We start from the raw sequence: 27707 nt of genomic DNA, 5'->3' as shown, positions 1-27707 counted from the left end.
GTGCTGCCCTGCTGAGCCACAGCCTCTCTCCAAGCGTTTTGAGTTGAATATTCGACACTGCTGGTTTGCTATAATGCCTGTTATCACATTTACTAACAGAATAGTATTTTTTTCAGATAGATTTCTTTATTGAAATCAATAGGGTGTAGTTTGTGAATAACCAGGGCTATAGGAGTGTTGAAGGCTTTCTGGAGAACTTTTTTGGGTCAGAAGGAGGGCTTGGTGTCTGGTAAAAGATTTCACAAAAACCCTTCTCTTCACCGTATGAAGCTGTCTTATACTGAGTCAGACCATTGGTTCCGTCATGGTCAGTACTGCCTGCTGTGGCTGGAAGTGGCTCTCCAGGCTCTCAGTTACAGCTCTTTCACATCTCCTGTAACTGGGGATGCCGGAGATTGAACCTGAGGCCTTCTGCAGACAAAGCAGGTGCACTATCAGTTATCTACAGCCCTGCCCCAAGTTTTACTCTTTCTTCACTTCTTGTCTGTAGCCCTGGCGGCAGCAGTAACTACGTTCCCTGCAGCTTTCTTCTTTTTTTTCTTTCAGATGACAACAGAATGAGGGCAGGAAGCTTTGCCCTCATTCTGATTTGGCTTCAGATGTCATCCTGAAGCCAAATCAGAGTGAGAACTTTGCTTTCCTCCCTCACTCTGGCATTGTGTCAGAAAAAAAGATGTTGAGCCGCATCAGGCAGCCTAGCCACTTCTCCCATTTGCAGAACTTCCATAAATTGCCAAGGGGTAGATATCCTTTACAGTCTGCAAACAGGGTGGATGAGTGTAGTAGGTCAGGCTCAAACTGTGTTTGTAATTTGTCTTCCAAAATAATTTTGGAATGTCATTTTCGTCTACAGATACTTGTAGTAAGGATGCCGGCAATAGTTAAAACTGCTTGTTAAATCTAAATTAAGCTGCTGCTGCATTTGGTGAGCTGTTGCTCTCCCCCCTCACAACTCTGTGCTTAGGCTTTTATTTTTAAGCCCAACATCTGTGCAGATATAGAACAGCTTCTGCAGCTATATGATAATTGAAACAATGTTGGGCTAATAAAAGGCATTTTCAAAGCTCAAAAGCTGCTGGTGAATGTTCTGTATATTTTAATTGCACAGGAGCCTCATAATTTATTTGGTGAATTCTTATAGATTTCTTTTAAAAAGTGCCCCCTTGCCTTGTCAAATTAATCCTGCCAGATTTTTGTTCAAGTTGTTGATTTAGAAAGTTGTCTTAAAACCGTTGTGATGCTTATTTTTATCTCCCTCTCCCTCTGTGGAGCTCAGGGGAGTATACCTGAGCCCATCTTTTGCTGGGAAGGGCGGGCTATAAGAGTGATGGAATAAACATGTAAATACCAGCTCCACCCCCATTTTATCCTCATAATAGCCCTGTGAAATAGACTAACAGCGCATTCCTGACCTTTGAGGACAAATGCCCTCAAGAGGCCAGGAAGTGGCCTCGCCAGCGTTAGCCCTCCCCCCCCCAGCGTCCAGGCTACTTACGCCAGCATTAGTGGCCCAAATGCCAGTGGGGAGGCCTGGATGCCAGTCACCAGACGCTGCTGTGGCAGCATCGCCCCAGAACACCGGTGGGACCTTCCTCCGGCATCCCACCAGCATAAAGGCCTGCGCTGGTGTTCTGGGAGGCATTCCCAGGATGGGCCAGGGGGAAGAGCTGCCGTGAGGCAGCCTCCTGTCCCCTTTCGCCCCGGGTACGCCGGCGGCAAGAAGAGTGAGGCTGTGCCTGATTTTTAGCAGGCGGAGCCTTGCTTTTCTCAATGGGGTGAAAAGCCCCATTTTTGAGCTGCTGCAGCCATGGAACAGCTTACCGTCCCCAGCCACCAGCAGCTCAGGAATACCGGCGTAAGTAGCCGGGACGCCGGTGTGGGGGGCCCTAATGCCAGCGTGGCCACTTCCTGGCCTCCTAAGGGCTTTCGCCTTCAAAGGTCAGGAATGCGCTGTAAGAGCGCAATCCTGAAGGGGAGGCAGAATCAGCGTAGGAGCCGCCATGACCCAGTTCCAGCGTAAGTGCCCATTTATCCTGGGATAAGGGGCACTTATGCCAGCATTGGGGGCATTCACACTAGCCCTGGGATGCCATGCCACTGCTCAGGGCTCTGCTGTCTGCGCTGCCTCCTGGCAGCGTTCCAGTGACACAAGTTGCTGCGCCGGCGTCCTAGGAGGCATTCTCGAAGCATTCTTGGGGGGCGGGGCTGCCTCTAGGCAGCATCCTAACCCCTTCCGCCCCCTCAAGTTGCAGCGTTGCTACGCCATCTTTTTGGATGATGTAGCTTCACTGTTTTCTGTGGGGGCATTTCCCGTTTTTCAATTGAAATTGCTTTTTATTTTCTCCACGGTGGCCGAGCATCCACCATCCCCCTTCAGGAATGGGCTGCCCAAGATAGGGACTGGGCCAAGGTCACCCAGTGAAGTCCACGACTATTGTATGCATGTGCATTGTTAATAGTTAGAGAATTTTAATTTAAAAGCAGGACTTGCATAAACTTGCATCGAGGAGTATATTTTATGTACTTGGTTTTCAGAAATAACTTGGTGTATGTGCATCCCGCTGCAGATTGTTATACATACATTACCTTTTCTTATTTATTCTTTATCTCTGATAAGTAACTTGCAAGAGTCAAGATCTGAACTGGGTATTTCCTGACATGTAGCTCAGTCTTTTCACCATGTACCTGAAAGCTATTATTTCTGTTACTATTAGCTCAGTATTCTTTGTCCTCTCAGCAATATGGGAAGTAAGTAAGGAGGTTAGACCAGAAAATAAAGAGTCTCCTGATTTTTGATTGGCAGTGAACCTTTAAGTAATTAATTTTTTCTCCTCCTAGCGCCAGTTCATACCAGTGAAAATGAAAAACAAAGACTTCTGGTTTTACACTGTGCAGTATGCAGGGCTGTATTTGGGAAGCCTGGTGGTGATTGTTTGCCTCTCCTTCTTCCTTCTGAACTCTTGGGATTTTATCCCATCCGTTTATGGTTTCATGTGAGTAGAACTCGTTTTTGTGCACTGGGTGTGTCCACAAATAAAACCGCCGACCCTTTCCCTAAGGCTCTTTGGTAATCATTGCAACAACAAAAAACACTGACTCTAGCCCTATGTGGGTGACAGATCTCTTGCCTGTGTGCTGTTCCTTGTTAATTAGGAGGGATTCACTGCTGTGATTCCATGGGTGAATGTAGTACAACTTAATGTATCTGAATGACGTAGAGGATGTTGAAGCGTTCATATAAATGAGTGTTCTAGTTCTCAGTGTGCAAAACATACAGTGATATTGGTTAACAGTGGCTATTTATGCAAGGGAGGTTTTGCCTTGGATTTGCCACTCTTTAGGTGCACATTTTCCCCATCTGAATTCTCAGAACTCTGTTTGGGGGCTTATTGTTGAGTTTTGAGGATTTGGATGGAGGAAATGTGCATCTAGAGAGCAGCAAAACCTCCCATGCATAAATGGCCAGTGTCTGATGAATGAGCTTTGTGTAATGGAGATTTTGTGGGTTGAGAGAAGCTGTGTTCAGTGACTCCATGAGTAACTCAGTAATAGAATAAACTGCCTGTAGAAGATTGTAAGCATCATTGCAGTAGCTTTTCAGAAAAATATTAGACTGGCTGCTGTCAAGGGGGCCCACGCTTTAGGCAGGGATTGTGCTTAGCGATCCATTAGGTGCGTATGAACTCTGAGAAAGCTTCCTTACATTGCCTTCCTCAGCAGCAGAAGTGTCAAAACAGTTAAGTAAAGAGTTTTCTGCTGACACTGGAAGTTTCAAATAACTGTTACTTGAAACTGGCACCTGGCATAGTGGACACCTGGCTTATGAGTAACCATGGTCCCTGGAGAGGCCAGCGTCTTGAAACAACCTTAGATGGCATAGTGATTAAACATGACAAAATGGTGACATGAAAGGAAATGCACTCAAGAGGTTAGTTCTGTTAGAACTCTGCAAAACAGTATTATTAATTGGTATAAGTGTCAAAACTGTTGTCACAAAATCACTCTAGACGCACCTCACTGACAAATCCTTTGTCCCTTTGGACAAGACATTAACGAATGCCTGGATGTCTAGGGAAGGCAGCCTTCCTATAGCAAGTGAAAGGGAAGAGCTAGAAGTGTGCTGGGTGTAGTCATCTGATTGACAGTCCTTCTGCCTTCCCCATCGTTCTCGAAATTAGATCTGAGTTCAGTTTGGTCCCCTCCTTCCTATTCCGGTACCCGGATTGGCTGAAGGGCTGTGTTCCTGCTGAATCCCTTTCTGAGCAACTTTTAAATTTTGCGACTGAATAACAAACACAAACTCACCTGTCATTTTAAAATATTTGGGGGTTCATGAGAAACTAGGGGAAGGCCCATAGTTATGATAGTGCAAAAGTGGTACCAAACAAATGAGGCATCACGTCATTTCTTGACCGTTTTCCAGGCGGCCACTTCTGCCTTCCATTAGCAGCAATTACTCTTGTTCCTGTAACATAAGAATCTATTCCTCTTATGACCAGTAGGTGTCACTGTATTTCTGCAGGAATGGTTATACACTTGAATTTGAGCTATAAATGTCATAATGGCATAGGGATAGTTATAAGAAAGAGCAGCTTTAATTCACTTGTACGTCTTCCTAATTAATAGCCAGCAAGCAGGTTTCAGAATTTATCTAATGATGTGTGAGAGGGTGTTTATGTATGTGTGTATTCCAGCCCCATTATTTATGAGGTTGCCATTAAAGAACAGTTTGGTGTATATATAGCTCGATCAATAATTTCAATATTGTTGTATCCGTTTCCAGCCTTTCTGTTCCAGACCTGACCCCCAATGTCGGACTCTTCTGGTATTTCTTTGCTGAGATGTTTGAGCATTTCAGCCTCTTCTTTGTGTGCGTCTTTCAGATCAACGTCTTCTTCTACACCATTCCCTTGGCAGTGAAACTAAAGTAAGTAGATTCCTTTTGCCTTTGTTTTGTTTGGGGAAGCCTTACTTGCTGCTTCCTCAACTCCTGCAGGCAGGGAGTGTTCATGAGCTTCTCAGAGAAAGAATGAAATAAAATTATACATCAACAAATAATAATTAGGAGCTTGTTTGCAGTTTATTATGCATGTTGTCATCCATCCCTATAGCTTTTTCTGTGCAGGGAATTGATCACCGCAGCTTAATTGTAGAGCTCATACTTTGCATGCAGAAGGTCCCTGGCACCTCCAGTTAAAACATTTCTCAGATGGCAAGTATTGGGAACCTATCCCACACAGTTAACAGCGGCTGGCCAGTTTGAACACATTACTGCCATTTTACTACATTTGCATTGGTTCTCAGTTTGTTTCTGGGCCCAGTTCAACTTTTTGGGATGAAGATGCCTGAAGGATTGCCTCCTCTAACCGGAGCCTGCTTTCACATGTGAGATCATTTGCAGAGGCCCTGCTCCATGGCTTACTGTTTTCAGTTTCAGCAGGTTCTGACATTTGACAGGGCCTGATCAGTGGTGGCTCTGAGTTTATGGAATTCTCTTTATAAATAAACAGAGGATCTTTGTCTGCCTGAAGCTGAAGAGTTGCTGCCAGTCAGAGAACAGTAGACAATACTGAGCTAGCCAACATGATATAAAGCAACCTCCTGTGTTCCTATGATGCGTTGCTGGCATGTAACCAACTCCAAGAATATTCTTTTCTGGAGAGCTGGATTGTTCTCATTGTTTTAGGTGAACTACACCTTGATTGACTTTACTCTGTTTCTCTTAGTTAACAAGTCTAAAGGCCTGATTTAGATATGGTGCCTGGAATATAAGAAAAACTTACAGCGCAATCCCAAATCCTTCTATTGTAGTCAACTGATTCAGAATGTGTTTAGGATTGCACTGGTAATTTCCTTCCACTAGAACTTATCACACCTTTACCTAGTTTCGTGCACCTTTAGTTTAGCCTGCAGTGCATCTCAGCTCTCATACTAGGCCTCTATCACTTTCTGAATCCCTGAGGTTAGTTTCTGAGGTGATTTGGGCGGGATGGATGATTTTTTTTTGTCTGCCTTGATGTAAAGACTTAAAAGGCTGTTTTTCTTGCATTTTATTTCAGTTAGATAGTCCTGAAAATGCACTTTACGAGAACAAATTAGAAAAGGCAATGAACATAACAGTGCAGGTCAGCACAGATAGCCAGTTTGTCATACTGAATGGAGGCGCTGCTAAGTTCACTTCAGCAACAAACAAACAAAGCATGAATTCAAAAGACATGGTGACCTCATCAATAAATTCTCCACAATAAGAATTTGTGAAAGGTTGTTATGGGAGAGACCCTGTATCCTATATTATTCTGAAATTTCCTCTCAGAGTTTTTTTTTTAATTTTTAAAAAATCCAGGAAACAATTAGAATGTTTTTGTGAGAAGTGTAGTGTAAAAGCAGTCCTTCAAATTTGAACAGTCCAATCCTCACGCAAACAGGCAGAATGGGCCGCTGCCAGTCATGCTGGCCTCAGGTCATGCTGTTGAAGTGGCACAAGATTAGCTTCTAGGAAGATGACAAATCCTGCCTTTTGGCCTACTGAGTTTGAAGACTGTCTCCCTCTGCAGCCCCATTATTTCTCTGTTGTTTCAGCACTTTGTGCTGGAAGTTGTGAGTTAGGAGTAGAGCATCGAAGTGGCTGCAGAAAGACAGGAGGAGATTCAGGGTACCAAGACTGGTGGTCCAGATGTCTGGGGTGGCAGTGGCTGTCCGAGATCTCGGGCAGAGGAATTTCCCAGCCCTGCTTGCTGATATGCTGTGGATCGAACCCAAGAGGAAAGCGTATGCTCCATCAAAGGTTCTAGCCGTTTACCAAAGATTCCGCGTGTCCCTTGTGAGTTTTCTGTGTGTTTAAATGGGCCAGGGGACTTTGTTAGCCTCTTCCCACATCAGTACTAGCCCTGCTACAGTAAGACTCTCTTCTCCTTCTCCCCTCCCCCGGTTACATTTTTACATCGCTCACATTTCAGGTTTGGGCGAACATGATGATAATAGTGCAAAATAATTAGTTACCACTGTTTCGTAATTGAACATTTGCACAAAGCATGACAGCTTCGAGTAAGGATTCTCTATCTCTTGCCTGATTGTCTCGCTTTCCATTTGCCACTAGTGATCAGGTAGCCAGTTAATCAAACTCAACCTATTCTCAACCTCTTTGTATGTTATTTGCAGGAACAGGTTATTTGCAGCCATCAGAAGCTGACTTCCACCTGATGAGGAATCAGCTGGGAGTTGGCTTCTGGTTTCTTGTTGGGGAAACTTTGCTGTCTACCCATTAACTTTTTTTTGGTGGGGGGGGGGGGTCAGAAGCTGACCACACTGATTAGCTGGAAGTTGAGTTCTTCTGATCTTCCATCCTGGAATCTTTGCTGACTCCGTGACTAGCTGAGATGCAGAAATTTGGGGGGGAAGAATGATTGAAACCCAGTTGATTTCCCTTCTGCCCACCCTGCTAGAGTAATCCCTGTCCAGCTTGTGGTGGAGAGAAAAGAGCTCTTTCTGCCATCCCTTTTGCAGTGCAGAAATCAAAAGCATGCCTTCTGCCCCTGCCCAGCTTGGAGGGGAGGCAAGAGCTCCCTTTTGCAGCTTCGCTCTGTAACTATTTTGCTGAGAAGGCAGGATAATAACCCAACTCACAGCTCATGCCCCGATCAGCTGTACATCGGCTTCTGACCAACAGGCAGCTGCTAATTTGTTTGGCAGCTGGTCAAGTTGCTCGATGCAATCCAAACATACCCCGCGTTGGCTCAGTCTGAGTGTGAGTGTCAAACAAAGTAAGTTGGTTTGCCGAACAAATTCGCTGAGAAATTCGAGGTATTCCTTAGCTTGAACCTTCATCTGCACAAGTCCGTAATTCCAGGCTGCTCCAGCCACACTACCTAGGTGGTTTTTCTCATTTGCAGTTCATATAGTTCTCTATAAAACCACGAATTCCATGTAATAAAGATATCATCCATGCTATTGTTTACAACACTGTGTCTCCTTTGGTGAAAATGGGCTGGTTTCTAAGCTCCTGATGTTGCCAGTAGTTGTTTGTCTTCTGTTAATACTTGGAAGTCTGATTCTATCCTTGAACATCTAAAAAAAAGGAATTTCAAGGAAGCAGTTATTTCACGTAGCTGAACGAAGATGCACTTTGCAAGAGCTCCTAGGTCCTATTTATAGTTCTCTTTCTCATGCTGATCCAGGGCAGTTCTTTTTGTATCATATTTTCTCTCTCTCCTCTGTCACCCTTCCTTTTTCTTTTCTGTTTCCAGTCTCCAAAGAGGAAGGGTTATAGTGAGATTTAGTTAAGCAGCACATCCAGTAGGCAGCTGTTATGAAGCTGCTTTCCACTTAAATATGTCAAGAAGGATACCCATCTCAGGGCCAAGCAATGAGAGCTAAAATAACAGAGAAGCGGCTCTAGGTCCAAAATTAAAGGAGGAAAGCTTTCCTTATTGAAAAAGCAATTTGCTCGCAGAAATGTCTGTCTTCTTTGACAATTTTCAAGATGAGGCTAGACAGCCTCAGTCAGTGGTGCTTTAGCTTTTCATATCAGTCTCCATGGAAGAAGTTGGACAGGACTCTGTGAACAATATCACCTTAATTCCTTTCTTCCCAAAGAGGGATCTCCTTTCAGTCTCAAGTAATGAGTGCTAGGAGGTTTTCTTTATTCCGCAGTACCCTAGAAGCTTCCATCCCTTTTCTCTCGCTTTAACTGTTGCAATCTTAGAGGATGGCAGGTGTCCATTTTGGCTCCCTGCTCGGCGGGAGTCATGCCACATACTCTGCCTATCCTGTGTGTTTGGAAAGCTAAGAATAGTGCGAGAGGGACTCATGTGACCCTGCCCTGTGACTGTAGTGTGATAACACCTAAGTATCCCTCAGCGTGAAAGCATCGTTCTAGGTCTCTTCTCAGGCCATGTTTACATCTGCCAACCTGACTTGATGAGATATTTCACAGCCTGCCTGCTTTTGCAGCCTGCCCTTTTCCCCTTTTCATTAAGACCGGAACACGTGCTCGTAGACCCAACTTCACGTGAAGCTGTGCTGAAGGGGAATGCAGCTGCTGTCCAGTTTCAGCACATCATCTGTGCTGTGTCAGGATAAGAAGTCAACCTTGTTTTGGAATGTGGGCAGCCAGCGTGGTGGGTAGTGGACAAAGGGTTGGATTTGCAGCAGGGAAGCCATGGCTGTGAAGCACAGTGGGTGGCCTTGGGTCAAGTTGCCGTCTCTCAGCCTGGCCTACCATGAAGCAGTTCTCTGAGGATAAATTGAGAGGTGACCTGTGGTGTAGTGGTTAAGAGTGGTGGTTTGGAGTGGTGGACTCTGATCTGGAGAACCGGGTTTGATTCCCCACTCCTCCAGAGGCTAATCTGGTGAACTGGATTTGTTTCCGCTCTCCTAGACATGAAGCCCGCTGGGTGACCTTTGGCAAGTCACTCTCTCTCAGCCTCACCTACCTCACAGGGTGCTTGTTGTGGGGAGGGGGAGGGAAGGAGATTGTAAGGCGGTTTGAGTCTCCCTTAAATGGTAGAGAAAGTCGGCATATAAAAACCAACTCTTCCTCTTCTTTTTCCTCTTCTCCTCCTTCTCATCTTCTTCTTCTTCTTCTCCTCTTCTTCTTCTTCTTCTTCTTCTTCTTCTCATCCTCCTCCTCCTCCTCCTCCTCCTCCTTCTTCTTCTTCTACTATTATTCCCTGAGCCTGGCATTGCCAGGAAAGGGCAGGGTATAAATCAGACCAAATAAATAAAATAAATATGAGCTCCTTAGCAGAAGTGTCTGTGTGTGTGTGTATGCTTGGGTGGGGAGGAGGGCTACAAATGTAATAGATGCCCCTGAAAAACATTTGAAAAACCACCAGATGATGCAGGGCCATTCTGCCCAACTTAAGACATCGTGGTACAGTGCAATAGCTTCAGTGCTGGTGTAAAGACTTCAGTCTGTTTCGTTTAGCAGTATAGCGACAGTGAAAACTGCCACTGTGAGCTCCCAAGCAGTTGTAAATCCTCCACTTTTATGACTGAGGTAATGTTGAACCAGAATTGATTATAACCGAGGAAATGTGGGATCTCTGCCAGAACTGTCCTTGAAAAGTAGAAGTCGTGAAGTGATGTGGTAGATTTTTACAGATCTAGGGTGGCTTGGATTTCCTTTATTTTGGATCATAAGATGATAACTATTGCGCCAAATGCTTAATGACAATAAAAGCGGGGGGGGGGGGGGGAGCACTGCTTCTTGTTGTAACTAACCAAGTAGGCTCTAACCTGCAAAAGCGTATTCCATAAAAACACAGGAAGTGTTTGTTGCTTTTGCTATGATAGACTAAAATATCTTTCTGGTAAGTGCTCCAGAACTAAAAACAATTTCACAAGTACATGGGAGGAGCCTGTTCAAGCAAGTCAGAGCTTGATTTATGTGAGGAAAACAATCCAAGGGTTTATCCCATTCTACAGTATGTTGCTGCGTCTGTGTTATTCTTAAACTGTGAGATAGGCCTGTCTACTCCTTCAAAGGCCACCCCAGTGATATGGGTGTCCATTGCTTGTGGTGATGATGTGGACGTCAGCCTTAGCTGCCATGTTGACTTGTGGTACTGCACATGTGCATATGCAGTAATCACACAAACACACGAAGCTGCCTTATACTGAATCAGACCCTTGGTCCATCAAAGTCAGTATTGTCTACTCAGACTGGCAGCGGCTCTCCAGGGTCTCCGGCAGGGATCTTTCATATCACCGACCTGCCTAGTCCCTTTAACTGGAGATGCTGAGGATTGAACCTGGGACCTTCTGCATGCCAAGCAGATGCTCTACCACTGAGCCACAGCCCCTTCTGTGGCAGCTGGGGCTTGCAGTGCAAGCAGCAGAGAAAGGTGTGATGGCAACGAGGCAGAGACTAAGAGATGACCTGCGTGTTCCTCTGTCACAGAGGGCATAGCCCTCTTGGGTCTGTATTACTTTTGAATGCTGGTAGGAGGAGGGAGAAGAATCTTGTTTTTACATGCTTCATGTAGTTAAAAGGGGGGAAAAAACTTCTCTGCCCATAGCAAACTAGCACATTGTGCACTTTGACATGGTAGCTTGCCACGTGCCATGCATTTTGGCATTGGGAAGTATTCAAACATATGATTCTCCACCATAGTGTTAAGTGGTATAGGCTCCAGTTTAGCTGTTATAGGGGCAGTTGGATAAAGTTGATGGCCTGTTTATGCTTCATTGAATAAGAGGGCTGTGTTCCTCATCTTTCTCATATGCCTGGGCAGGCTGCCTCGGGCATTCCCATAGCGTTCGTACCATCCAGTTAACCTTAACTGTTGTCTTTTTGTTTATTTTGTAGGGAGCACCCTGTTTTTTTCATGTTTGTTCAACTTGCTATCATTTCCATCTTCAAGTCCTACCCAACTGTGGGAGACATCTCCCTCTACATGGCCTTTCTTCCACTCTGGAGCCACCTATACCGATGTAAGTTCTTCGCGAGACGGTTCTCTCCTTCCAGTTGCTCCCGGCACAGTGACTCTCCGTTCAGAACGTCACAGTCCCTTTCTTGCCGAGCAGGGCCCAGTCAGCATTCTGGTTTTAACTGCAAAAGGCCTTTCTGGACATCCAGAGCTGTGTTTGCTTATATTCCCAATGTGGGCGTGCTGCAGCTGGGTTCGCAGCAGGCTGCCCCGACTAACCAATACGCCACGCCTGTTGAAACGTTTGGGTTCCAGCCATATGGTGATGCTCACTTGTCTGTTACTGTTCGGGAGTTACCAAAGCGCAGAGAGGGGCCAGTCTGCTCCCCGCGGTGTATTCCTTTAAAGTTCTCGGTGTGTCAAAACAAAGTGGATTTGGCAACCGCTTGCTCATCCCATCCTCTGATGGGAGACCAAGGATTGCTTACTCCTGATAGGATGCCTGACTGAACAGTCATGTTCATCTGTCCAAAGAGTATATATGCGTGTGTGTGAGGCTGATTTTGTATTATAGAAAAAAGAAAAAACTTCAGAGGAGAAAGTGTGGTTTAGGGGCCTAGCATGTTAGCATCCCCAAATATAATGGTGCAGGTTCTTCTGAATTGGGATCTAGGGCCTAATGTCGTAGAACTACATGTCAGGCTTCAGCAACACGTTGCGTTCCTGGTATAAGGGACTTCACTCCAGACGATGCAGCGAGTTAAAAGTTTTATTCAGAAAGTCAGCGAGTTCAGCAAGTCATAGAAACTTAAGGCTAGAATACAGGCATGGGGAAATATCGGTACATATATAGGGTAAATACAATGGGGTTGATTAGGTTTTAGAAACAAAGAAACAATACAGAAGTTAACTACCGGTAAAGACTTAAGACAACGCATACAGGAAATAAACATGTGCATTAACTGGCTGATCTTCCCGAGCTCCCGGCTTTGTATTGCGGGACCAGGTATCAGATCAGTGATTACTCGGGCGGGTCTCCATAGAGTTGCAGATCTCGGGCAGGAGACCGGGTGCAAACGGGGGGGGGGGAGCGGAGTGCACAAAAAACTCCCTTTTGTCCATGGGGAAACCATCTTGTTTTTATCCGGGGTTGACAGAGAGCCTAGCTGACACTACACCAGCATGACATAGGGGAGCTGTTTCCTAAGAGCTGGTTCATATGCTCTGTTTCTTGGTGGCTCCAGTGCCTCTTTTGGAGCTCAGCAACCTTATCATGGAGAAAACCAGTGAGTCCCAGTTTACATCAGAAGTTGAAAAAGAAGAATCATCAGCTTCTCAGGCTCTTTCTTTCAGTGAATCTTTGAATGTAGGAGCCAGACCAGGATGGTAGCAGGTACCAGGCATCTTAGGCTAGAACTTGCCCCTGGAATTTTCAGGGAGCAGCCCTATGCACGACTACTCAGAAGTAAGCCTTTGTGATATTTAGTGGTGCTTACTCCCAGGAAAGTATCTTTAGGATTTCAGCCTTAAAAAGCATTCCCCCCTTGAGGTTCAACTGGAGCATGTTTTGCTGCAGCTCAAAGCTGTTAATGTCTTTCCAGTTTATTTGGATTAACTGTTTCCGTTTGCACTTGTTCTGTCTCTTTCTGCGTGTGCAGACTGAGAATAAACCATACTTCTGGGTGACTTTAACCGCCTGCTGTGATGACATTTGCAGAAGCAAGCAATCCAAAAGCATTAAACCGAGGGAAGCTTCTTGCTTTGCATCCTGGAGTGACTTGCCTTGGGGGTAGCTTTGGTAATAGGAGCCAGCCAGCTGCTCCTGACTGCATTTTGAAGAAGGAGGAGGAGAGTAGTTTTTTATATGCCGACTTTCTCTCCCACTTAAGGAAGAATCAAACCGGCTTACAATCACCTTCCCTTCCCCTCCCCACATCAGATACCCTGTGAGGTAGGTGGGGCTGAGAGAGCTCTAAGAGAGCTGTGACTAGCCCAAGGTCACCCAGCTGACTTCATGTGGAGGAGTGGGAAATCAAACCCGGTTCTCCAGATTAGCATCTGCCACTCCTGACCACCGCTCTTAACCACTACACCACACTGGCTCTTTTGGATTGGATTAGCTCATTCCTAAGGGCCAAGCCCACACACAAATTTACTCAGGGTTCTCTGGCTACTGCAGGTGCCCGCAGCAGGGCAAAAAGTGCCCCCCCCCAGCTGTTTTGGCTTGGGAAAGCAATGAAGGGTGGAAGGCCCCTCCTTCCCCGGTGCTGCGGTTCTGATCCAAATCAGGTCTTACAATACTTGGGTTCCCCGTGGGGCTGCAAGGAAAGTATGTTGGGTCAGAGTTCCCTCGAGCCAACTCACGGCTAAAAGTATTGTGCAGCTTGGCCCTAACAGAAAGAGGGTACCCAACTTAAGTTCATTCTGAATTGCGTCCTGGATATTCAAAGGCCATAGGGTCAGGTATGTGAAATATATAAGCTTACATAAAAGAGCAACATGATGCTGTGTTTTCTTTTGTTCCATAATTGTGATATTTTGTAATAGCGGTGTTTCATAGCAAAATATTCTACAATATAACATGTTGTCTTTATGGGTAGGTGGCCTGCTCCGTTGAAAAGAGGCTGCACGAACAGATAAGCAGTGAAAAATATTAACTGCACCCTGAATGCTATAATACACTGAAAGCAAAGGGAGATTTAAAAATTGCTTCCATAATTAACTGCAGCAACCTGATTGATGTAGGAAAAGGTTCTGTAATATATTCCTTGGGGGAGGGAAGCCTTAGTGAGTCTTGAGAAACGAAGGGCTTCAGCACTTTGATGATTACGTAGCCTCAGGGGAATGAGATTGTCAGAGTATTAGATGGTTAAGGTTCCCTATGGAAACATCGATGAATGAATGAAGTTTTGAGAATGTAACTGTTCCAGTTCTGGAATAGAACATTTCACAACAGAGTACTTTATCTGAATGAATTTTTACATGCACATTTGAACAAAGTGCTTCACCAGGACCAGATAGTGGTGGTAAGCTCTCCTTCCCTGGAGGTTTTTAAGCAGAGGCTAGAGGGCCATCTGTCAGCAATACTGATTCTATGGCCTTGGGCAGATGATGAGAGGGAGGGCATCTTGGCCATCTTCTGGGCATGGAGTAGGGGTCACTGTGGGTGTGTGGGGGGAGGTAGTTGTGAATTTCCTGCATTGTGCAGGAGGTTAGACTAGATGACCCTGGTGGTCCCTTTAAACTCTGTGATTCTCTATATAGTATATAGATATTCTCTATATACTGTTGTCTTGGCATGACCAGGAAAAAGAAAATGCCCTGCATAAACTACAGAAAAAGTGATTACATTTTGCTGCAGTTTAGAACTTGAAAAATGCAGACCAAAAATAGCTTTCCATTCAGGTCCTCTCTAACTCCCCACCCTTACCCACAAGCGATATGGTTTGCACTTTTGTCTTTTGCACCTGCTTAAATCCAAGAAGTGGAAGCGGAGGCTGTGTAATGGGCACAGAATAAGCCTGTCAACGCTCTTGTTGCACCCAGGAATTGCCATTAATTATTGGTTCTCACCAGAGGGATTTCTATAGCTGCTATCTTTAGAACCACCCTCTAAATTAGTATCTGCCACCACAGTATAGCTAGTATGGTACAAAGCCAAGGACTCGTTAGCATATCAGTGAGCCCATCTTAACGACGCCTCTGCTTTTTGTTGCAGTCCTCCGGAACATCTTCATCCTCTCCTGCGTACTCATTGTCTGCTCCCTGCTCTTTCCGGTTTTATGGCATCTCTGGATCTATGCGGGAAGCGCCAACTCCAATTTTTACTACGCTATCACACTGACGTTCAACGTAGGGCAGGTTAGTAAAACAACGTGGCGGATAAGGCTTGAGAAACCTTCTTGAGTTCAGGGCATCCTCACCACAGGGCTTTGTATGTGTCCCATAATACACGAGCACAGAAAAGGCTTTGAATTGGGTATCTAATACAGAAAACAACATCATTGGAATCTTAGCTTTCATTTATATTTAGTCATTTAAAAAAATTACTTTATAGTCCACCTTTTTTGCTGAGACTTAAGGCAGATTACATCTTCAAAGGAAGTCTTTGGATGTATGGATAATGGATATGGATAATGACTGGATATGGATAAGGATATGGATGATATGGATGATGATATGGATAGCGACCTATGAAATTCTTAAGAGTGTGGCAGAGTTCTGATTTCTAGTGCTTATATCCCTGCTAGCAATTGTCCACATTAACTGCAGAATGTGGGCATAAGTTTGTGCATGTTGTACATTTTGTATTGGATTGTTTCTCATTTTCAGCTCTAGTTTGGCCCACACGGCAAAGAGTTTTTTCTTGGAGAACTGAGCACAGCAATGGAAGAGTAAATGATAGGGACTTGTTATTCCAACTTGGCAAATTAGGAGAGAAGCTGCTTTCTCTAACTTGGTGGTGTTTCGTACGCTCGACCAGTAGAGTTTTCTTGTCAGCGTCACCGGCTATCTAGAGCAGGGGTGTCAGACTCAATTGTTACAAGGGCTGAATATGACATAAATCTCACTTGGTCGGGCTGGGTCATGCCTCGCCAGCCCAGATCGAGAGTGGGGAGGGGGTGGTTGCCTTGGCTGCATCGTGGGCCAAATAAGAGCTCTCAAGGGGCCGGATCTGGCCCGTGGGCCTTATGTTTGACACCCCTGATCTAGACTCTTCTGCTATTATCCAGCTCATACCTAGGATACAGCTTGACATTGTTTTCTATGGCTGTATTACAGGTAATCTGGAATGAGAGGTGACAGTACAAAAAAACATACGAAGGGCCCCGCTGGATCAGACCAGTAGTCCATCTGGTTCAGCATTCTGTTATTCACAGTGTTTATTTACTTCATTTATCCTCTGCCTTTCCTCCCAGTGGGGACACAAAGCAGCTTACATTGTTCTCCTCACTTCCATTTTATCCTCACAACAGCTCTGTGAGGTGGGTGAGGTTGCATACAACTGGCTCAAGGTCACCCAGCAAGCTTCCCTGGCAGAGTGGGGATTCAAACCTGAGTCTCCCTCATTCTAGGCCAGCACTCTAACCACTATAACATGCTGGTCACCCAGATGACCCAGAGGGCCCACAAATAGCCACAGAGACCAAAGCTTTCCTCCTCTTGTTGCCCCCCAGTAACTGGCATTCAGAGGTACACCACTGCTGTGTATCATTTAGTTATTGTAGCTAATAGCCATAAGTGGCCCTTTCTTAGCAGCAGCATTTCAGTTGTGGCCTGCTGTCTGTTTAGCAGACAAAGCATGTTGTGCCGGATTATGTTGTATCCTAAGGTCAGGATTTCCTTTGAATTAAGTGTTCTCTTTTTTATTGGGAACCAATTACAGTTGTGGAAATAAGGGGGGATTACAGATGTGATCACGGTCTTGACGTATGCTGAGCATCCCTGCTGTATCTGAGCTAGCTGAATGCAGTGTAGGATTAGGATGCTCTTCGTTTGCCTTGAAGTGTTGAATTTAAGAAGAACAATCGCCCACTTAAACTTCAGTGGAAATTTTGGGCTTTTAAACTAGGTCCCCTAAGCCTGGTTAGCTCCTATCTGTCAACTTTAATTATGCTTTTAATTCCCTGAAGCAGCTCCCCCTCCAAATTTCATCCTTCTATTTTTGTCCTCTCTCAAGCAACGGCAATTAATTCTCTTCCTATTGCCAACCTCCAATTTGTTTTCAAGATACGTTCCTGAAAAACGGTTTGTTTTTATTTCCTCCTTAAAATAACCCAATGCTCCTTTTAATGTGAAAAGATTACACAGTGGCTTTTATTTTGACAGTATGCAATGTGATTAGCATATTTGGGTCTTGTATTACCTAGGCCATCATGCTTTGAGGCTGGAGTCAACCACTTACTGAGCATATTGGGATAGCTTAGAAATAATCTGACATGAAAAGAAATTGTCTACAGAATAAAAAATTGCTTTGAGAGTTCAGCATAAAGCTGGAGAAGACAGTTATAAAAATCCGGCTCTGTGTAAACACGGTGGTCTGCAGCTAGTAGTGGACAGCCGCTCTAGGTCACCAGATACATATCCAAATTACACCTTGAAAAGAATGGATTATCTAGTAAAACAGTCTTTCCTGTAGACATTCATAGTAAAGAAAGTGCACAGAGTTATAGATAATTCTGACAAACCACATAGTTGAAGAAGGAGGAAGAAGGGTTGATTTTTATATGCCGATTTTCTCTACCACTTAAGGAAGAATCACACCGGCTTACAATCACCTTCCCTTCCCCTCCCAACAGACACCCTGTGAGGTAGGTGGGGCTGAGAGAGTGTGATTAGCCCAAGGTCACCCAGCTGGCTTCACGTGGAGGAGTGGGGAAACCAACTCGGTTCACCAGATTAGTGTCCGCCGCTCATGCGGAGGCGTGGGGAATCAAACCCAGTTCTCCAGATCAGAGTCCACTGCTCCAAATCACCGCTCTTAACCATTCCACTGCTCTGGCTCTCTTGACCTTTGCTTGTTCTTCCCTCTTTCAAAACTAGCAGGGCTGGTCCATCTGTCTTGGCCAGAGTGTCCTGAAATAACACCCTGAACGTCATCAGGGGGGTGCTGAGTCCTCACTGAGCAGCAGTTTGACTCCCTGTGCATATATTAGTTCTAAATCACACTGTTTGTGAAAACAGACAAAGAAACTTGAAATGAGGAAGCTGCTCTCTGATGGACTGGTACATGTGACCACATAACGAGCGTGTATTCTTTCTTTAGTTAAGCTTTCCTGTTGCCCAGTGTGGTAGGTTGTGGAGGCTTTTGCTCGTTTGCCCCTTCTTGTGAATGGAAGGGCCATGACTCAGTGGTAGAGCACCTGCTTGGCATGCAGAAGGTCCCAGGTTCAATCCCCAGCATCTCCATTTAAAGGGACTAGGCAAGTAGATGATGTGAAAGACCTCTGCCTGAGACCCTGGAGAGCCGCTGCCGGTCTGAGTAGACAATACTGACTGTTGGACCAAGGGTCTGATTCAGTAGAAGGCAGCTTCATGTGTTCATGCGATATGCATTCTGGATAGAAAATAGGGTGTGAATGAAGTGTTGTTAGTCTTACCGAATGAAGTGTTGTTAGTCTTACCGATACCAGGATAGCCCCACAAGGCAGGGTGGTAAAGACTGCCGATGAGTGAGTTCATCCAAGCCCACGAAGAGAGGTCAGAGCTGATGGGCTTGTCACTGGTGTGCTTTAGTGCTGAAGCCCTTTGAGAGCCACATCACAGTTGGCACAAAGCAGCCCAGTTTTGAGGAGGCCGTCTTTCTATCTTTGATCAAGAACTTGCTGAAGAAGAAGAAGAGTTGGTTTTTATATGCTGACTTTCTCTACCACTTAAGGGAGACTCAAACCGGCTTACAATCGCCTTCCCCTCCCCACAACAGACACCCTGTAAGGTAGGTGGGGCTGAGTGTGTGTGACTAGCCCAAGGTCACCCAGCTGGCTTCATGTGTAGGAGCGGGGAAACAAATCTAGTTCACCAGATTAGCCTCCGCCACTCATGTGGAGGAGCTGGGAATCAAACCCGGTTCTCCGGACTCCACTGCTCCAAACCACCACTCTTAACCACTACACCACACTGGCTCTCTCTACACCACGGTGGCTCTCTCTACACCTCGCTGATATGGCAGTTATGCCCCCAAAGTAAGCATTCATACAACCCTTTTTTATGCTGGGGTAATTTGTAGTTGCCATCTGCGGTAGCTGCCACATTTTGAGATCCAGCTGCCTTGGATTACAAACTGACCCAGAGATTCCCATGATGGTGAGTCACTTTCCAGGAAACAGAAGCAGACTGTCTCATGTCATCATCCCTTCAGTCACAATGTGATGCTTTCCAAATGGATGTGCCCAGCTCCTTTCCTGCCCCCATTCCCTTTAATAATTAACATGGCATCAGGAAGGGCTAGCTTCAGAGTTAATGTAGTCGTTGGTTGTGCCCGAATTTGCAAGTGACGGTAAGTCCCGGGCCTCACTGAGAATCCCAAAGCAAATTCTGTCTTCAATAAACACCCTGGGCGTGTGTGTGGGGGGGAGGCTTTTCTTATGAAAGTGTGTCAGAAGTCACCCATCTAGAGAAGGTATTGTCCATCATAGTTCCAGTCCAGCTGTGAGTATTTGAATACTGACTCTTTGTCTAGAAACTTTCAGTATCTAAAGCACTGGCTCAGCAAACTCCCATCAATGCAGAACCAGAGTACAAGTTAGAATTATTTTTAATTCCTTGGTTTCTTTTTCATTTGCATTAATTTTTCTTTCTCTGTGTTTCCATTAATTCAAGTGAGCTACAGCAGTGTATTTCTGCCTGCTTAGGGACCTACGTATTCAGATGCTTGTGTATATGTCAATGATTTGAAGAAGGGTTGGGTGGGAAGGGGGCTCTGAGACCCATGCTCAGTGTATCGCCTCCCAAGCAAACTCTCCAAAGATAATCAATCCCTACTTTAGGGGTAGAAGAGCTAGGAGTATGTTGGCAGGGCAGTATCTCTTCGGTAAGGCCCAAAGGAGGAATTTTCATCCAGAACTTGGTTGGTAGACTGCCCCCAGGGGAGTAGGTTCAGGATTTCACCTTACACAAAACGGAAAGTGGCCAGAATGGAGCCTGTTCGTTTACCTGTTAAAATACTTTTAAGCGCTGTACAAAGAGTCAACACGGACAGGCTCCTACCGGCTGACAATTTAATAGACACTGCAGAATAGGGAATAAGGGACAGTGGAAGCTTGGAGGTCAGGTGTGATCACTTTAGGAAGGACAAGGTGGAGTGTCCATTAATGGGGTCTGCTCCAGGAGAGAGGAGTCCGGCAGTGGCAGCTGCGGCCTGCCAGGCTGATGGGGGAGGGCCAGGCAGTCTCTGGTCTCCAGAATGGCCGCTGGTGAGGTCTGCTCAAAAACCTGTAGGGTTGCCAGGTCCCTCTTCGCCACCGGCGGGAGGTTTTTGGGGCGGAGCCTGAAGTGGTTTGGGGAGGGGAGGGACTTCAATGCCGTAGAGTCCAATGGCCAAAGCAGCCATTTTCTCCAGGGGAACTGATCTTTATTGGCTTGGAGATCAGTGGAAATAGCAGGAGATCTCCAGCTACTACCTGGAGGTTGGCAACCCTAGAAACCTGGAAGGTCCACATTCCAAACCCAGCCCTCTCTGCTGTAAGGAAGGGGTGGTGGTGAATAAACTACAGCAGTAAAAAATGAACCAAAAAGACAGCAGGAAAAATGTAAACATCAGAGGGAATGTAATACAAAATGAGAGGAAGACAAACGAAGGATGGATTGAGAAACATTAGTCCCCTGAAATTAAACGCTGCCTGGGTCATATCGGTGCAGATCTAGAGTAATTATAGACAGTTGGAAATGTGTGTATAAATGAAACAGAAGTTGTGGTTATTATAGGGTTGCCAGGTCCCTCTTCGCCACCGGTGGGATGTTTTTGGGGTGGAGCCTGAGGAGGGCGGGGTTTGGGGAGGGGAGGGACTTCGATGCTGTAGAGTCCAATTGCCAAAGCAGCCATTTTCTCCAGGGGAACTGATCTCTATCGGCTGGAGATCAGTTATAATAGCAGGAGATCTCCAGCTAGTACCTGGAGGTTGGCAACCCTGGGTTATTATGAAATCTGGCGTAAAGAAAGTATTACTGGGAAGCCTATTTTCTCTTCCAGAAGTGAATGAAGTCATGCCTTTTTATCGCTGCCATGGCTGTCCTTTTGAGTTTGTGGTGGTGTTTGAAATTTGGGGATGGATCTAACCTTTATTTGATTTTTATTTGCAACAACAGCAAAAGTCAGATTCCCCCCACCCCCATGCTTGTGTTTATGGTTATTTTCTCAGCTTCTAGTGTGTGTTCCCCCCCCCCCCGATTAATCTTAGCTTCAAAACTGTTAATGCCTACATCCATCAGTCTGCTTTTGTGTACATCATTAGTTTTGTGCCCTCATATAGCTACTTTCAGCCTTTTGCACAGGGGTGGTGTGGCTTTTGAATATTGTAAGAGGGGGAAAAACGGGTCAAGTGCAAAGCTAAAACCCCAGAGCTCAAAGGCAGCATGCTGGAAAACATTAAATCATTTGCTGCTCCACTGGAGAAAAAGAAGGTGCCTATATTCTGCATGTAAATACACGTGGACACGTGAGGCCTGTCGTTTCCCCTCCCCGATGCTACTTGTGTTCAGACTTCTGTTGCTGGGTGTGGACTGTATATGCTGATGATGGGGGGAAAGGACTAAAGGAACAGTGAAAAATAGTCCTTGAATATGGGGTATTAGAAGGTCCTGGCGGCATGCGTCTGTGTTCTGTATGGAAGACCTGTGGCTTCACCAAGTGAGGCATTATGCTGTTTTCCATTTGCCCCTTCCTTTTTCCGCACCAGAGCAACACATTTTGCTGAGTGCTCCAAGTAAAAGAAAAAGGAGGCATTCACAAAGGACCGGCTCCTGTGTTCTTTTGAAGTCTTTCGCCTTCACTGGAGCTTAGCTCGACTGTCGATGGATGAACCAGATTGTGGAGTGTGGGTTCAAAACTAGGAGCTCTGCAGATGAAGAATCGTCTAGAAGAAGCATCAGCTCAGGCTCTGTTTGCATAGGGTGGCACCTGAAGTTTTTTTCTCTTGGCTTCGGTCATTGAGGGCCCACCTTGATTTTTGCCTCATCCCTCATCCCTTGCTTCTCCCTGCAAGAGGTTGTGCAGAAAGAATATTTTGTATTGCTTGCACACTGTTTAAAAGCAGGCGTGTGAGTGTGCCACTGATTTTGCTCCTGGATGGTGATGTTTTTCAGAAGTCATGTGGCGATATACCAGTGTTCTTAGCTCTGCTTTCAGAGAAAGAAGCCAAACTCCATGCGGTGGTGGTCAGAGGCACTCCCTAGCTAGACAGAATGGTACATGAGGGTGGTGTTTTAAATATATGCCTATTATTTCTTCATGCTTTCAGAGCTGAGCTGTATGATTAACAAAATCATGTCATGCCCCTTTTTTCTGGAGTGCATATGGGAGGCTGGGCGAATCATGTATTGGAATGCTTCCCCGTGTAAACAATTCAATGCAAATACAGCAAGGAGAAGGGTAGTGCATAAGCCCACAACCTTCTTCATCCATGTCATGCACTTGATAATACTGTTTGCATTTATGAAGCATTTCATTCAAATCAGTTTGCATATATTATTTCAATAATCCCTGCAAAAGCTAAGTAGTGTGGGTCAGGACATATATGAAGCTGTCTTACACTGTATTAGACCACGGGTCTGTTTGTCTGCGTATTGTCTGCTCTGACTGTCGGTGGCTGTCCAGGATCTTAGACAAAGATCTTTCCCACCTGCCACCTCAGATCTGTTTGAGTGGAGATGCCAGGTATTGAATTTGCAATCTTCTGCGTGCAAAGCAAGTGCTTCACCAATAACCACAGCCCCCACTATGTATTAGTCCCCCCCCCCATATTGTAAATAGGTGACTGAAGATGTCCAAGTGAGTTCTTGTGTGTGTGTGTGGGGGTAAAATTTAAACTGGGGATGTACAACATGGTCTGTTTATCACCAGGTTGTTCTAGATTATGCTAGCCTGATGAAACAGCCTAATGTGACCACAAGCGTCTAAGGCACTTAAATATAAATTTATTATATTCTGTGTTGTGGACGCTCCTGAGTGAGCTGGGCATTGTAGGGTGTCATTTTCTGTACCGCAATAGCCATTCCTCTGGGATTAGGGGAATGGCTTTGTCATGCTATGTTTATGGTAAGAGTCATGGTTTAAAAGAACGCAAGCCCCTTATGGGTTTGTGGGAGTGTTTGTGATTATAATCATAGACTTTGATCTCTGGAAATATTTTGAAGATGCCAAACATTGCCAAAGTTACCATGTGAGCAGTCTCTCAAAGTTCATGTAAATGTGTCCATTTTGTTTTGAAAGGTCTGGTGTGACTCACACTTGGTTTCTTCTGCAGATTTTACTCATCTCGGACTATTTCTATGCCTTCCTGCAGAGGGAGTACTACCTCACTCATGGACTCTACTTAACGAGGAAAGATGGCACAGAGGCTATGCTGGTTCTCAAATAATCCTGCTATCCAACAAGACTTGGAGAACAGACTGAACAGACAAGCTTGGGGTGGGCGGGCAGTTCTGACTGCTGGGAAAGTATCTTTTTGCAAATGGAGAAAGGGCTGCAGTGTGTGTGGGGGAATAACCCAATTTATACACTGTACAAAGAGACGGTGCAAAGAACACAACAGGATGAGGAGTCTCCTTTTGTGGATCACAGCCTCTTTTGAAACTTCTATTTCTAACCATATTTTTGTTGAACTCAGCTCCGAGTGATTCATCCAGGAGGTGATGAAAAGCATTTGGACTGCAACAAAGCCCGTATCTTATATACAGGGACGGACGAGGCCATAGATGACTATTAGTACAATTTTGGGGAATGCTGTTGGAATTACCAACATTCTTTCTGGAAAGGAATAGCCTCAATAATCATTTGTTTGGTTCCTCTTGCCCCTCTTCTTTCTTTACTTGGACTGGAGGCTCATCTGCCTGACGTTACAGGGTTCCTTGGGCACTTGAAGAAAGGGCATTGGGCTTCATAGACTGGAACACTCCTCTCACACTGGAAAACTGGAGGCCTCAAATGTTCTACAGTTCATGATAAGTGGTTGATTCAGGGTAATAATTCAGGATGGAGCTGCTGACTGGACCATCCTTGGTGACATGGAGGAGTAAACTCACAAGCCTTAGATGCAGTCAACAGAAGAGAGTTGGGTGGAGCTTCCAGATGGATGGAGCTTACTCAGTTTTCTTTAAGGGAAATAACACCCTTTACAAAGTCATTTGAGCAGGGTCTTGGAGAAGAGAAATTTGAGTAACACACGAGAGTCCCATATGATGTACGTGGGCCAGAGAGGCAACAAGTGGACTCTGTAATAATTTTAGCTCTCAAGTTTCATAGGGAAATTCCTCTAGCCTTCCCCACCCCCAACCACCACCAGCCTTTGGAAGCATATTCTGTGTTCTCTTGGATTTAAGGAGAGGGCCTAGAATGTACTGAAGTTCTGGCCTCCTTCCAAAGGGGAGCACCAGTTTTCCATGGGCTGCTTGGAAGGGGTTTGCAGCTATAGACTGTTGCAAATATCTACGCAAAGTGTTACTCCCTCAGCAGGATTAAGCATTCATTTAAACGTGATTGTATGAGAAAAGTGGTTCTGCAAAAATGGCTGTCCCATCCCACCTGCTTTCTGTGCAGCGCACTCAGTCATATCTCCTCCCTGCGGTAACCAAGACGCAGATATTTTTGTTTGTTTTTTAATTGCTGCTATTTTTAAACTCATCTGACCCAGCGCAGCTCCAGTTGGCTTCTTTCTCTTAACTTCTGTTTCACCAACCTGTGTGTTTTCCTTTCAGGGAAGCCAAACAGGATCCAGCCAAACTCCCAAAGCCCCGAAGGGTTTTACGAGGTTCAGCACTATGAAACACCATCAACCCTTTTATCTGTCAGCCGAAGAGATTGGACGTAGGCCCACTGCACTTATAACAAAACGTGTCCTTGCCCCCATTGCCATTTTTGCAAAGCCATTCTGCAGGGCACAATCTCCTTCCTCTTCCAGCGGATTTCTTATTAACAAATTGTCCATGCGGGATGTTTTTTAAAAAATAAAAAAATAAAATATTCTCGCCTTATTGCATGACAATCGGTGCTTTCTCAATCCAGTGTCCAGATTGGGGCGGAGGTGGCAGCTTTTACATAAGCAGAGCTTCCGGTAGCTCATAGCCCTGTCACAAGGAATTGTAGGGAGGAAGCTGCTCTCCATACTGATAATGAAGGGTTACCAGGGTCAGGCCTCTTCTCAATTTATTGGGGGAGGGGTTAGGATGGTACCCTGCAGGGTAAGTAGTAAATTATGCATTTTTTGTCATTTTCTGTGTCCTCTTTCAATCTGTGGCATTTACTTTGGGGCTAGGGCCTGATAACTCTGCAAAAACTATCACCTGAGGTAATTATCTTGATGGTTTTCTTCTCGAAAATAAACCTGCAGGTGCTAGCATGTATTTATTATGTATTTAAAATATTTGTACCCCACTCTACGATGGCTTCATTTGGGCACCAAGTTCCAGAATTTACTTATTTTCTAAAGCCCTGTTGGCATCCCCATTATGTCAAACTTTTTAAAGTGAACCATTAGGTTATTGTTTTGTGAAAACTCTTGCAGGTTGGAGGCACCCGAAGGCCATTCATCCCCCTTCAGGCAAATCTGCTGTCTACCAATCCCACACAGATAACATTTCTGCAACTCAGAAGAAAGCATGAACTGTAAAAAAGGTGCCTCCAGAGCAGATACAGATCAGGGAGGAGCTGTGGCTCAGTGGGAGAGCATCTGCTTGGCATGCAGAAGGTCCCAGGTTCAATCCCCGGCATCTCCAGTTAAAGGGACTAGGTGATATGAAAGACCTCTACCTGAGACCCTGGAGAGCCGCTGCTGGTCTGAGTAGACAATACCGACTCTGATGGATCACGGGTCAGTCAGATTCAGTAGAAGCAGCTTCATGAGTTCATGTGCCACTGGTTGGCCACCCATGCCTTGTCACTGGAGTGGGTTGTGCATTCATGCGTTCCACCTGATGAAACGCCTGATGAAAAAGGTGGCCTGGGTGCCTCACTCTTCCCTATGGCATCCAGGAATACATAACACATAATGTGCTGTCCACCTTGGGGGTTCCCTGTCCCGACCCACACTTCTACAAGCACCAGCCTGTGAATTGGGGCAGAGGTGAGGAAACTTGTTGTCTGCCCACAACCGGATCACACACTACATATTCCTAGATGTTAGTGGGAGAGACAGAGGAGGGGCGGAGCTGCTGTTTTTGGTGGTAGCCTAACTTTCTACATATCTAGGTCTACCCAGTTGTGAAGGAGTACACTGGATATGACAGGTATATCTTATTGGGAGGAGTGGCAATTAAACACCAGTCTGATAAAGCATAGCAAGTGTCCTTCATTTGAAGGAAGATGTTCCTATCTGCGTGAGTGTGGCCATGCTGTATAAGCCTGGTTTTGGCACTGCCTAATAACAAAGTCTGACAAAGTGGAAATCTTAAGCTGAATTCAGCATTTTGTTAACTAGCAACATGGTTTCACCATCTTCTAGACTTGTAGGAAGTTCATTTTCTTCTGAACAGGTCCCTGTTTCACAACTGAAATGGTGGTGGAAATTGTCGTCAAGTCACAGCCAACTTATTCAACCCTATAGGGTTTTCAAGGCAAGAGACATTCAGAGGTGATTTGTCATTGCCTGCCTCGGTGTAGCGACCCTGGGCTTGCTTGGTGGTCTCCCATCCAAATACTAACCTGGGCTGACCCTGCTTAGCTTCTGAGATCTGATGAGACTGGGTTAGCCTGGGCTATCCAGGTCAGGGCCACAAAACAGAATAGTCACTGGTTATTCTCTCTGTGAATCAGAAAATGTTGGGGGGGGTTGTTTGGGGGAGGGGTTGCACTCTACATGCAGGGCTAGATTAATGAGTCTCAACCATTAATTACAGGAGATGTACTTGTGACAGAAGGCAGGAGGATTGTTATGCTAAGTGCCCTGTATACATTTTGTACATTTACCAGATCTGAGAAAATCAGACGCCTGCGTTGGGGGTGTGTGTATATTGGCTAGTTGAGAGTGTGCTGCTCCATTCTTACCAAAGTGCCATAAAACCTTTTAGCTAAATGTAATTAATATAACATAATATTTTCCCTGCCTAGCGCAGCTGTGTCCTGATTCTATTATTCTCTTCCCCCCCCCCATTTTCATCCTATTATTTTTCCCTTCATTTTTATCCTCTTAAATCCTAATCTGGGCTGGCATGCAGAAATCCTGGAGCTGCAGTGTCCTGGCACTGAGCAGTTGCCATACATCAGCCATTTTCTTTCCTATGTGTCTGAAGGGCATCTGTTTGTGTGATAACAGAGAATTGTCTTTTCCCCAAAGCTAAGTTGTTCTCTCTGGTGGCCATTTTGATGTGGGATATATGAACACTTTTAGGTTGTGCTAGAAACACATCTGAAAAGCCCTGCTCTGTGCTCAGCATTTCCTTCCAGTTAATTTTTATGTGTTTCTTCAAGGTCAAGGTTTTTATCTTTTTAATTCTTAGAAAAAGGGAAGGATAAAATTATACATTGTTTCCTCACTCCTTTGAGGTAGTGTAGGGTAGGGAGGGAAGTAGTGACTGGCCCTGTGGGGATAGCTGAGGAGGGATTTGAACCTAGATCTCCCCTGTCGCAGGTTTGACATCCTCCCCATATGTTTTATGTATTTATCATATTTTTTATCCAGGCCTTCCTTC

The 27707-nt window shown here is 45.3% G+C and overlaps 1 protein-coding gene across 1 annotated transcript in view; it reads left to right on the top strand.

The window, feature by feature from the left end:
* The window catches only part of PIGU (phosphatidylinositol glycan anchor biosynthesis class U), a 37907-nt gene extending 14428 nt beyond the window's left edge, over nt 1-23479 (top strand). Inside the window, exons 8-12 of the mRNA XM_056844268.1 lie at nt 2839-2993; nt 4784-4927; nt 11309-11433; nt 15088-15230; nt 23330-23479. Of these exons, the coding sequence (XP_056700246.1) occupies nt 2839-2993; nt 4784-4927; nt 11309-11433; nt 15088-15230; nt 23330-23443 (681 nt within the window). The 3' untranslated portion in view covers nt 23444-23479. The remainder of the gene's footprint in view (nt 1-2838; nt 2994-4783; nt 4928-11308; nt 11434-15087; nt 15231-23329) is intronic.
* The last annotated feature ends 4228 nt before the right edge of the window (nt 23480-27707 follow it).

The sequence above is a fragment of the Euleptes europaea genome, chromosome 2 (genome assembly GCF_029931775.1).
Source record: "Euleptes europaea isolate rEulEur1 chromosome 2, rEulEur1.hap1, whole genome shotgun sequence".
Taxonomy (NCBI): Eukaryota; Metazoa; Chordata; class Lepidosauria; order Squamata; family Sphaerodactylidae; genus Euleptes; species Euleptes europaea.
Note: the sequence above shows the minus strand (reverse complement) of the source record. Positions and strands in the feature narration are given on the sequence as shown.